This window comes from Syzygium oleosum, unplaced genomic scaffold (genome assembly GCF_021117445.2).
Source record: "Syzygium oleosum isolate NSW1041296 unplaced genomic scaffold, Sole_v2.1 Sole_v2.01, whole genome shotgun sequence".
NCBI lineage: Eukaryota > Viridiplantae > Streptophyta > Magnoliopsida > Myrtales > Myrtaceae > Syzygium > Syzygium oleosum.
The window spans coordinates 20,966,501-20,978,887 of NW_026607485.1; the positions used below are offsets into that span (position 1 = coordinate 20,966,501).

Sequence of the window (12,387 nt, forward strand, 5' to 3'; positions counted from 1 at the left end):
ACCTTAAAGTACGAAATTCAGATAGGCAACCATATTGTAAAATTCCCAATTTAGATTGAAGCAATCCTACATATATTAACAACTAACTAGCAGATCGAGAAAAAATATTTTATCCTTATTTTCTAACAACAAGAGATTATCTTGAAATCTTCAAACAAGGAATCAAAGTATTTCTGGTATCACTCTCCCGAAGTTGGAGAAGACTCATTCTCTAGACCGACTTTATCAAGCTCTTGTGGTCTTCATGATATGGTGATAGATCAGAAAGACTGAGGTGAAATTCTGGTTGATAGTTGCCATGATTAAATTCTTGTTTGTAATCGCTAAAGAAAACAGAACTACTTCCTGTAAATAAGACTTCATTACAGGCAATAAGGTCAGCCTCCAAACGTGTTTGCTTCTCTTCCACGATTTTTGAGTTCTTCCTCTAGCCCTTTGGTTTTCAATGGATGCTTTTGAACAAGACCACATGCTTTGGAAGATGATGCATCGGACTCAGCCCAAGTCCACATACTAAGCCATGCTATACATCACCTTCCCAGGCAAACCAGTCTCTGCTTTGCTTGCTGGAATTCGAAAATTCATCGAACTTTTGCTTCATCATTTCCTAACAGCACATATTATAAGGTCAAACTTCTGAAATAAAGCGTTCGAGTTTTTGTTTCGACCTAATGCCTGAGTTGAATGATATCATAAGATTACTTACCACTTTCTGTGCAGTCTCCTCACCATTTGGTTTACCATCCTTGCGCTGCTTGCGAGTTATGATGTATACTCGAGCTCGGCTCTGCACCGTTCTTAGCTTATTAAGTTACCGGTACATGACAACATTGGCTACAATGACTTTTGAACTAGTACTATACTTTTAAGAAGCATACGAGATCACCGTTTCGGCCATCAAACTCCCGACACTCTTGGCGCTCACGATGATAGCTGTCTTTTGCTTCTGAGGGTTTCTTCCGTTCATCTCGCTTCTTCTCTAAATTCCCATAAGAAAAAAATGAACCCAAGCTCCAAATCTGATACAAAACACCTCAAGAGGAGATTTATATCATGATTGTCCCTTGGCTCTTTCAGAATTCCAGAAAAGGCAACAAGTTTGGTCTACTCGTCTCTTGGTCTGTTCTCAGGTCCATTAGCCAAACCTTCCTCGATTTTATACCCTTCAAAAATGGTCTGTGCCACCTTCTTCCCAAATCTCTCTCGATCCATTCAACTCATTCAAGATATAAGAACTTGAACTCGAACTTGGCTACTGTGACGGTGCCGTCATCTTCTATATTCCGCGGTGCTGTTATGGCCGCACATTCAGAGTCATAAGAGATGGGCAACCGTTTGCCATGGGAGGAGACCCTTCTGGTTTATCTCAAGAAATAAAACCCAAGTGAGAATATTTTAGCAATTAGAAGTTCATAAGAATCTGAACTGTAGAACCTTACCAAAAAAAAAGAATCTGAACTGTAGAACAAATTCTTTTTTTTGGTTTACAAGTCGGTCTCTCTTCGTGAGAACAAGAAACATCAGTCTCCCTTGATTTTGGTGGCAAGAAAATAACATATACTTGACATTATTTTAGATGGAGAATGACAATATATATTTGTAGTAAGAAAATGCTTAAATATATTTTTTTCCAATCTCGAGATAAGTGTTAGAAAAGTTTTAAATCTATTGCATTGGTATCAATTTAATCCTAAATATTTTGACATAATGCCAATTCAGTCCTTTCGACTAATTTTAGTCGGATATTGCTGATGTAGATATTGACCAGCCTACGTGGCACCGCTGATGTTTGCGTGGATAATTTTTAATAATTTTTATATAATTTTTTTTTCTTTTTTTCTTTCTTCTTCCTTTTGTCTGTAACATCATGAATTTTGACCCGTTACCGGGACCAATGAAATGTATGTTAATGCTCGTTTGATTTTAGTAAGTCGCGCTCTAAACACAATTTTGGACTTCAGGTATAGACGGGCGATTTTAGACAAAATCTGTATAAAGTTAGGTGCGGAATTGTATGATTTGGTAGTGGAAATTTTATGGCGGGCCTTGGGATTTAATTCGGGCATTAATTATTGGAAATTAGAAAATAACAGTGACTGTGATCTATTGTTCATGGGGCCGTGATGGGCCGATTGGGACGCAAATTGGGTTTTTAGAACTGGTATTTTATGGCGAGAAAGTTCCGTGAAGGATTGGAATTAATCCGACGCCGTTTGGTGGGAGAAAAATGAGAATTTACGGTTTTGCCCCTCTAAACTTTTGGACTGATTTTCGAGGGCTTAAAGGATGATTTTTAAGGATCCGACACCGTATTATGCTGGCCATGCATATATAGGACCGGTATGGAAAAAAATTGGAATTTCGGTTCAGGATCGAAAAATTACGAAAATGCCCCTAGGCCATTTTTGGACAATTCCGAATTTGGTTAATTTTTGGGGTTTAACCAAGGTGAGTTTGACTTAATCCAGGTCTGGTCAGCCTTGGGTTAGTGACAAAGGACCATTTTACCCCTAAATTATTGGATGAGAAGGAAAGATAGCCATTGGAGTAAGGGCAAAATTGTCCAATTGGCCTAGATTGAGACACATGGATTCCACTCACACCAAGCTTGACCACATTTGACCAGACCCTCTCTCTTTCTTGATGATCATTCGGCCATTTCCCCCAAAATTTTCTCCCTTTTCCCCGTTTCATTTTTCTGCCGTGCACGTTCTGCTTTTCCTAGCACTTTCACGCCGGAACAGTGTCATCGCCGGAGCTGTTGGCCGCCTACCACCACACGCCACCACCTGTCATCATCTCAGCTCCCCCCTCGACCTTTCTTTCTCCCCTAAATCGCCACCCTCAGCCCGGTTCCAGCCCCAAACAGAAGAAGACCAGCCGCAAATCGTCGTTCTCGTCGTCGCCGTGACCGCCGGCTTGCACCTGGAATGCCGCCGTCGATCCTTACCGCGTGTCGGTGATCGACCGCCCGTTCTCGTCGTCCCGAATCATCAATAGGCGAGTACAAACCCCTAAACCCTTAATTAGTCTAATTGTGTTTCTTAGGGGGTAATTAGGGGTTAATTAAGCTTATTTAGGGCCAAATTGTGTTTATTTGAGTGTGGGATGATTAGGATAGGTCATTAAGGCTTAATGAGGTTGGTTAAGTGTGGTTTAATAGCCAAATGATGCTCTGTTCTGGTACTGTTCATTGAGTACCGAAAATGTGCATATTTGTCTAAGTGTGGCACTAATTAAGTTCAAGTGCTAATGACTTGGAATTGGACATTTTGGGGATTAATTAGGCTTATTTGAAGCTTAATTAAGTGTACTTGGTTGTTGGGTAATTAGGGTTTGAGACTAGAGCCTAATGAGGGTGTTTAATTGTGATTTAGTGGACAAAATGTGTCCTGCCCTGGTACTGTTCATTCAGTACCGAATTTGTGCAATTTGTCCAAGTTGAGTACTTAGTTGATTCATTGATTTATGGCAAGAATTTAGGCATTCTTGGGGGTTGGTTGGGACTTAAATAAACCCTATTGGATGACCCCACGATGGTGAGATCGACTATCGGAATTGATTTGCTCAAGGCGGGCCCGAGGCGCATGAAATTGAATTGTAACAAATGCGCGGAATAAATGTTAAAATGGTTGGATTACATTGGGAATAATTTGATTGTGCCGAGAGTGTGTTAGATACATTGACTTGGGGAATAATTGTATTCGGCATGTCGCCTTGGGTATCGACACAAATTCCTGAACATATGTTTTGCATATCAAGTTGTGATTGGTTGAAATTGAGTGAAACGATGTACATGCTTGAGTTATATTCAATTGTCGGCCTTCGGGTCGGGCCTACGGGTCGTTATATCCAATTGTGACCTTCGGGTCGGGCCTACGGGTCGCTTTACTCAACTGTGGACCTTCGGGTCGGGCCTACGGGTCGTTATATTCAACTGTTGGCCTTCGGGTCGGGCCTACGGGTCGTTATATCCAATTGTGACCTTCGGGTCGGGCCTACGGGTCGATTTATCAAACTGTTGGCCTTCGGGTCGGGCCTACCGGTCGCTTTATTTAATTGTGGCCTTCGGGTCGGGCCTACGGGTCGCTTTATTCAATTGTGGACCTTCGGGTCAGGTCTACGGGTCGTTATATTCAACTGTTGGCCTTCGGGTCGGGCTTACGGGTCATTATATCCAATTGTGACCTTCGGGTCGATTTATCAAACTGTTGGCCTTCGGGTCGGGCCCACGGGTCGCTTTATTTAATTGTGGCCTTCGGGTCGGGCCTACGGGTCGCTTTATTTAACTGTGGACCTTTGGGTCGGGCCTACGGGTCATTATATTCAACTGTTGGCCTCCGGGTCGTGGCCTTCGGGTCGTAATATTTGTGGGCCTTCGGGTCGGAATCATTGCACGTAAGTATCATTGTTGTTGAACGCCTAATCTGCAAGTCTTTGAGATATTGTATTGGGCTGTGAGCCCAGGATAATTATAGTGTTTTACTGGTTCATTAATTGACATGTTTAAATTACCTGTCTGGAGGGGCACTTTAGCCTAGTTTAGGATTAGTGGTTTTTACTTGCTGAGATTTCTCACGGTTGTTGGAAAACCGATATTTCATACCCTCGGCAGTAAAGATGGTGGAGCCGCTCTTGCGTTTTGGGATTCCCCACTTCATTGAGAAGACGATGTCTGTACACCCAGTGGGGGACGGAAATATGTACATTAGGTATTATACTTTAGCATGGGCTATATCTTTTTGACTAAAGCCCATCTTAGCTCAGCCTAGTACCCTGGCCACTAATCCTTTTTGTTGTCGTGGCCTTGACTCATTTTTATTTGGCTCTTTGTAAATGGATATTGTATAAGCCTTTAAACGTTTATAAAAGAGTAAAATTGTTTTTATGTGGTGATCATTCGTGTGTGGCTATCCGTGGTTCGTGTTTATTTTGTCTGGGTGATATATATAATTAATTATATATCGTGCTTCCGCTTGTGGCTTGATCTCTGTATTTTGGGGGTGGGGTCGGCGACGTGTCCTGAGACGTCGCACACAAACCGACCAAGGTAGGGATGTTGCGCTTCGTAGGGTGCGGGACGTGATATCCCCGATTGAATTGGTATCAGAGCAAGGTCAGCTCGGTCCAATCTGGTCGAACCCTGGAGTGATAAGGAGTAGTGATCATGGGTAGCCGTAGGGTGACCTTGTGTGCTAAGTGTACCTCCGGAGTGCTTGTGTTTGAGTGTTTTAATGATTAATTGAACCAGTGTTATGCAGGTGCGGCAGGACCCGAGGTGAGTATGTGAATCCCTTGGGTGATGAGTTGGCTAGTTTTTACTAAGCCGCATGCTGATTGTTTAATTGATGTTTAATACCTGCCTAGGACTTAAACTGGGATAGATTGGTTTAAGTCTTTAATTCCTTTATGGAATTATAGCAGGTAGTTGTAGAACCAAGTAGCCAAGATGAGTAGCGAGGGGAGAGGTATAGGAAGAGTTCCCAGAAGGGGTGCAGGAAGAGGAACCAGAGGTGGAGGTCGTGCTCGAGCTAGAGCAGTAGAAAACCTTGGAGTTAATGTGGAAGCCGCAATAGACCCTCAGGTTGATGTGAGACTTGTGGAAGATCCATGTATGGAAGGAGTTCTACGGGTGTTAGAAAGGATTGGGAATGTGCTGGATATGCAAGCTCAAGGGCGTGACAATGTGGCAGCCCAGGCTGCTGAGATGGTAGCCGCCGCTGCTGTGAATGAGAATCAGGCCAATCCAGGGCAAGCCCAACCAGCAGGGGTTAGACTGATGCCCCATCTAGTGGAGCAATTTATGAAACTGAAGCCGCCTAAGTTTCATGGTCGTGATGACCCCGAGACTGCGCCAAGATGGGTGGAAGAATTAGAGAAAATTTTTAAGGTTCTGGGGTGCACCGATGAGGAAAAGGTGACATTGGCGGTTTACCAGTTGCAGGATGGTGCAAATGACTGGTGGAATGCCACGGAAGGTAGGGTATTTCCGGAAGGAACGGCCCAGACTTGGGCTGCATTTGTTGAAAGCTTTTATGAGAAGTACTTTTCGGAGACTGCCCAAGAAAAGAAGATAATGGAATTTATGAGATTACGCCAAGGTCAGATGACTGTCGACCAATATGAAGCGGAATTTGCCAGGCTAGCGAAGTTTGCACCGACCATGGTAGAAAATTCGCGAGATAGAACTCGGAGATTCCGGGATGGACTCAAGCCGAATCTTCGGAGTCAGATATTATCTCATGATATTAAAGAGTATGGGGAAAAATATTTCCCGGAAAATGTTGAAGAAAGGGGACTGACGGAGTTTATGTGATTTCGCCGAGGGCAGATGACTGTGGAACGATATGAAACGGAGTCCGCTTTGATGGTTGAGAATCCACAGGACAAGGTTCGGAAATTCCGAGACGGACTGAAGTCGGATCTCCGAAGCCTAATGATCTCACGGAACATCAGGGATGATGGGGAAGTGTATGAATGAGTTCAAGTAATAGGGCGAGATCAATTGGAAAGTGCAACTACTTTTGGATAGTGATTTGCTCAAATTAAGGATAACCACCGCTTCGGGAAGAAGCAGATGGCGGGGAAACAGGCGATTCATTCCACCAGTTAGGAAGGATATTAGAAAGCCGAACCATTAACCGAATCGTTTTGATGATCTACAATAAGGGTGAAAACTTGGAGAATTTGTTCGATCGGTTGGGACTAAGCTTATAGAGCTTGCACCCACGCTTGGTATAACAAACCTCTTTTCGAATGATAAGGTGTTGATGTCGTTGGGGCGTCATAACTATGAGATGGTGACCGGGAGTAGAGAAAAGAATATCGACCTGACAGTGTGGTCATTCAAATTGGAATGGATTGGCTAATAAAACGGAAAGCCATTATGGATTGCAACTATAGGACGATCCAGTTCAACCCGGTTGGATGTCTTAGGTTTGATCTTCAGGAAAGTCGAGGAGGAATCTCGATTCCTTGAATGCCCTCGCTTGAGATGACTAGGTATCTGATAATGGTTGCAAAGGGTATGGGGTGGATGTGGTTGACCCGATTATGACGGAATTAAAGTTGGAAGAGTAAATGAGGTGTGTAATCTTCCGAGGTCCTTCCTTAGAAACTGCCGGGTTGTTACTAGAACGGGAAGTGGAATCGTGAAAGAATTGGCCCCGGAGTAGAACTGATTTCGAGGAAATAATATTGAATGTCCCTATTGGAAATTAAAGGAATTGAAAGTTCATATGTAAGGACTCGTGGGTAAAATTTTATTCGCCCTAGTGTGCCCCCTGTGGGGAATTCCTGTATTATGTATGAGGAAAACGGACGGGACATCGAGACGGTACGTAAACTACTAGCAGTTGAAGCAGTCAATGGTAAACAGTAAGTACCTACTGCCGAGGATCGATGATCTATCTGATCAGTTGTAAGGACCTTAGTGTTCTCCGAGATTGAACCACGGATTTGATGTCACCAATGGAGATTCCGAAAGGAAAATGTTCATAAGATTGTGTTACGGACTGGAATTTTCAGTTAAGGATATGAAAGGGAGATATAATTACGACGGTTTAACAAGCGAGGTATGGGTACTACGCATTCATAGTAATGCCCATTGGTCTAAGAGATGCCTCGCTGCTTCTGTGGACCTAATGAACCGAGTATTCCAAGAATTATGGGATTAGTTCGTAACGGTTTTCATTGATGATGTATTGGGAGACTCGAGGAGCATGGGAGCAAGAAGGAAGTCTGGCTGAGGTATTGCGAACTTTGAGAGAACACGCACTCCACGCCAGGTATGACAAGTGCGAACTTTGGCTCAATGGAGTCGCGTCCCCTGAACGTATAATCTCGGAAGATGGAACTTTCGCGGACCCAACTAAGGTCGAGGTAATAACTAAGTGGTTAGGACTGATGCCGATAACTGAGGTTTGAAGTGTCGTAGATTTGGCTGACAATTATCGACGTTTTGTGGAAGATTCTCGTCGATAGCCGTGCTATGGGCATGACTAATTGAAAAGGAAATCCGTTTGAATGGAATGATCACTGTGAACGGAGTTCCCAAGAGCTGAAGCGCAGGCTGATGATTACCCCGGTATTGAATATTCAACCTGAACCGGGAGAATTCGAGGTCTATAGTGACGCTTCATTAAGAAGACTTGGGTGTGTGTGGATGTAACACGGTAGAGTAGCAAATTATGCGTCGTGCCAGTTGAGGCCACGTGAAAAGAATTAGCCGACGCATGACGGAAAAAAAAAATTGACTACAACACCCTGTATCGCCATGGAAAGGTTGGACGAGTAACCGATACGCTAAGTCGTGAGTCGATTGGGGTGTATAGGGTGATCAAGGAATGAATCTTGTTGGAAAGACTCAGGGACTCGGAAGTTAAATTTGAGGTGAACCGGATGTAAAATCTGTTGACCGCCTCGAGGATTAGTTGAAAATCTAGGCTCAGAATAAGGAATGGCATTATGTGGATCACGAGATACGAAGAGTCATTGAGGTGGATGTCGATAAGAGGAAGTCGGATTTCCATATATTCGGGGATAGAAATCTTGAGGTTCTAGGAATGATTGTGTGTACCCAATGAGGCGAAACTCGAGGAGGAAAAATTTGAATGGAAAATTTCCGCAGTAAGCATAAGGTTCACCCGTGTAGCACAAAGGTGTGTCCAGCAACGTAGGGAGTAAGAAGGAAATCTTATTTGAGACCCATGAGAGTAATTGCGACGTTCACACGAGCAGTACAAAATGTGCTACGAATTGTGGCGACACTGCCGGAAAAATGGGGTGAAGGTAAAGATGGCCAAGCTTGCGACCAAGTGTGTGACGTGCCCATGAGAAAAGGCACAGCACTATAAGCCGGGAAGGCTAATGTGACCGTCGGAAATTTCCAATGTAGAAATGGGAACTTGCCCCAAAGGATGTTGTAGTGGAATTGCTGAGAAGCCAGAAAAGACACGATCCGTTGAGACGACAGCTGATAGACCGATCAGATTTGCGCACCTTTTGGCAGTGCGAAAGGGACTTTAAGTCGGACAGATAAGTAGAGTCGTCAGAAAAATTACTCGATCAGGGACGACGACTTTTAGAACTTGAGATTGGGGACCAAATGTGAGTCAAAGTGTTCCCTATGAAAAGATTGTCCTAATACGACAAGAAAGAAAGATTGAGCCGAGGTATGTCGGATTGTTTGATATTCTGGAAAAGATTAGAAAATTGACCTATCGATTTACCTCGCTGCCTAATCTCTCCTAAGTATATGATGTATTCCACGTGTCGATGTTAAGGAAGTATGAACCAAATCCGACTCACGTTCTGAGATATGAAGAGATAGACGTGGACGACAGGGTGTCGTACGTGGAGAGACCAATCAGAATTGAGGACTGGAAAGATCGAGTATTACGGAATAAGCCCATCCCGATGGTTAAGGTAGTTTGGGAACACCACAGGACAGAAGGCTCTACATGGGAAAACGAAGAGACCATGCGACGTCAACACCCCCAGTTGTTTGAGGAGCAAGTTTAGAGTACAAATTTCGAGGACGAAATTTTTGTAAGGGGGGAAGAGTTGTAACATCATGAATTTTGACCCGTTACCGGGACCAATGAAGTGTATGTTAATGCTCGTTTGATTTTAGTAAGTCGCGCTCTAAACACAATTTTGGACTTCGGGTATCAACGGGCGATTTTGGGCGAAATCTGTATAAAGTTAGGTGCGGAATTGTATGATTTGGTAGTGGAAATTTTATGGCGGGCCTTGGGATTTAATTCGGGCATTAATTATTGGAAATTAGAAAATAACAGTGGCTGTGATCTATTGTTCATGGGGCCGTGATGGGCCGATCGGGACGCAAATTGGGTTTTTAGAACCGGTATTTTATGGAGAGAAAGTTCCGTGAAGGATCGGAATTAATCCGACGCCGTTTGGTGGGAGAAAAATGAGAATTTACGGTTTTGCCCCTCCAAACTTTTGGACTGATTTTCGAGGGCTTAAAGGATGATTTTTAAGGATCCGACACCGTATTATGCTGGCCATGCATATATAGGACCGGTATGGAAAAAAATTGGAATTTCGGTTCAGGATCGAAAAATTACGAAAATGCCCCTAGGTCATTTTTGGACAATTCCGAATTTGGTTAATTTTTGGGGTTTAACCAAGGTGAGTTTGACTTAATCCAGGTCTGGTCAGCCTTGGGTTAGTGACAAAGGACCATTTTACCCCTAAATTATTGGATGAGAAGGAAAGATAGACATTGGAGCAAGGGCAAAATTGTCCAATTGGCCTAGATTGAAACACATGGATTCCACTCACACCAAGCTTCCACATTTGACCAGACCCTCTCTCTTTCTTGATGATCATTCGGCCATTTCCCCCAAAATTTTCTCCCTTTTCCCCGTTTCATTTTCTGCCGTGCACGTTCTGCTCTTCCTGGCACTGTTCACGCCGGAACAGTGTCACCGCCGGAGCTGCTGGCCGCCTACCACCACACGCCACCACCTGTCATCATCTCAGCCCCCCTCGACCTTTCTTTCTCCCCTAAATCGCCACCCTCAGCCCGGTTCCAGCCCCAAACAGAAGAAGACCAGCCGCAAATCGTCGTTCCCGTCGTCGCCGTGACCGCCGGCTTGCACCTGGAACGCCGCCGTCGATCCTTACCGCGTGTCGGTGATCGACCGCCCGTTCTCATCGTCCCGAATCATCAATAGGCGAGTACAAACCCCTAAACCCTTAATTAGTCTAATTGTGTTTCTTAGGGGGTAATTAGGGGTTAATTAAGCTTATTTAGGGCCAAATTGTGTTTATTTGAGTGTGGGATGATTAGGATAGGTCATTAAGGCTTAATGAGGTTGGTTAAGTGTGGTTTAATGGCCAAATGATGCTCTGTTCTGGTACTGTTCATTGAGTACCGAAAATGTGCATATTTGTCTAAGTGTGGCACTAATTAAGTTCAAGTGCTAATGACTTGGAATTGGACATTTTGGGGATTAATTAGGCTTATTTGAAGCTTAATTAAGTGTACTTGGTTGTTGGGTAATTAGGGTTTGAGACTAGAGCCTAATGAGGGTGTTTAATTGTGATTTAGTGGACAAAATGTGTCCCCTACAGTACTTGTTCATTCAATTACCGAATTTGTGCAATTTGTCCAAGTTGAGTACTTAGTTGATTCATTGATTTATGGCAAGAATTTAGGCATTCTTGGGGGTTGGTTGGGACTTAAATAAACCCTATTGGATGACCCCACGATGGTGAGATCGACTATCGGAATTGATTTGCTCAAGGCGGGCCCGAGGCGCATGAAATTGAATTGTAACAAATGCGCGGAATAAATGTTAAAATGGTTGGATTACATTGGGAATAATTTGATTGTGCCGAGAGTGTGTTAGATACATTGACTTAGGGAATAATTGTATTCGGCATGTCGCCTTGGGTATCGACACAAATTCCTGAACATATGTTTTGCATATCAAGTTGTGATTGGTTGAAATTGAGTGAAACGATGTACATGCTTGAGTTATATTCAATTGTCGGCCTTCGGGTCGGGCCTACGGGTCGTTATATCCAATTGTGACCTTCGAGTCGGGCCTACGGGTCGCTTTACTCAACTGTGGACCTTCGGGTCGGGCCTACGGGTCGTTATATTCAACTGTTGGCCTTCGGGTCGGGCCTACGGGTCGTTATATCCAATTGTGACCTTCGGGTCGGGCCTACGGGTCGATTTATCAAACTGTTGGCCTTCGGATCGGGCCTACGGGTCGCTTTATTTAATTGTGGCCTTCGGGTCGGGCCTACGGGTCGCTTTATTCAACTGTGGACCTTTGGGTCGGGTCTACGGGTCGTTATATTCAACTGTTGGCCTTCAGGTCGGGCCTACGGTTCGTTATATCCAATTGTGACCTTCGGGTCGGGCCTACGGGTCGATTTATCAAACTGTTGGCCTTCGGGTCGGGCCCACGGGTCGCTTTATTTAATTGTGGCCTTCGGGTCGGGCCTACGGGTCGCTTTATTCAACTGTGGACCTTCGGGTTGGGCCTACGGGTCGTTATATTCAACTGTTGGCCTTCGGGTCGGGCCTACAGGTCGTTATATCCAATTGTGACCTTCGGGTCGGGCCTACGGGTCGATTTATCAAATTGTTGGCCTTCGGGTCGGGCCTACGGGTCGCTTTATTTAATTGTGGCCTTCGGGTCGGGCCTACGGGTCGCTTTATTCAACTGTGGACCTTCGGGTCGGGCCTACGGGTCGTTATATTCAACTGTTGGCCTTCGGGTCGGGCCTACGGGTCGTTATATCCAATTGTGACCTTCGGGTCGGGCCTACGGGTCGATTTATCAAACTGTTGGCCTTCGGGTCGGGCCTACGGGTCGCTTTATTTAATTGTGGTCTTCGGGT

General features: G+C 44.4%; 1 protein-coding gene across 1 annotated transcript; it reads left to right on the top strand.

The window, feature by feature from the left end:
- Positions 1 to 5,614: 5,614 nt before the first annotated feature.
- Positions 5,615 to 6,316, top strand: LOC115688374 (uncharacterized). Its single transcript, XM_056305878.1, has one exon. It carries the CDS (start codon positions 5,615 to 5,617, stop codon positions 6,314 to 6,316), a length of 702 nt encoding a protein of 233 aa, XP_056161853.1.
- Positions 6,317 to 12,387: the final 6,071 nt, after the last annotated feature.

Coding starts and splice junctions, on each gene's coding strand:
- LOC115688374 (XM_056305878.1), top strand. CDS start 5,615: ATGGAAGGAGTTCTACGGGTGTTAGAAAGGATTGGGAATGTGCTGGAT.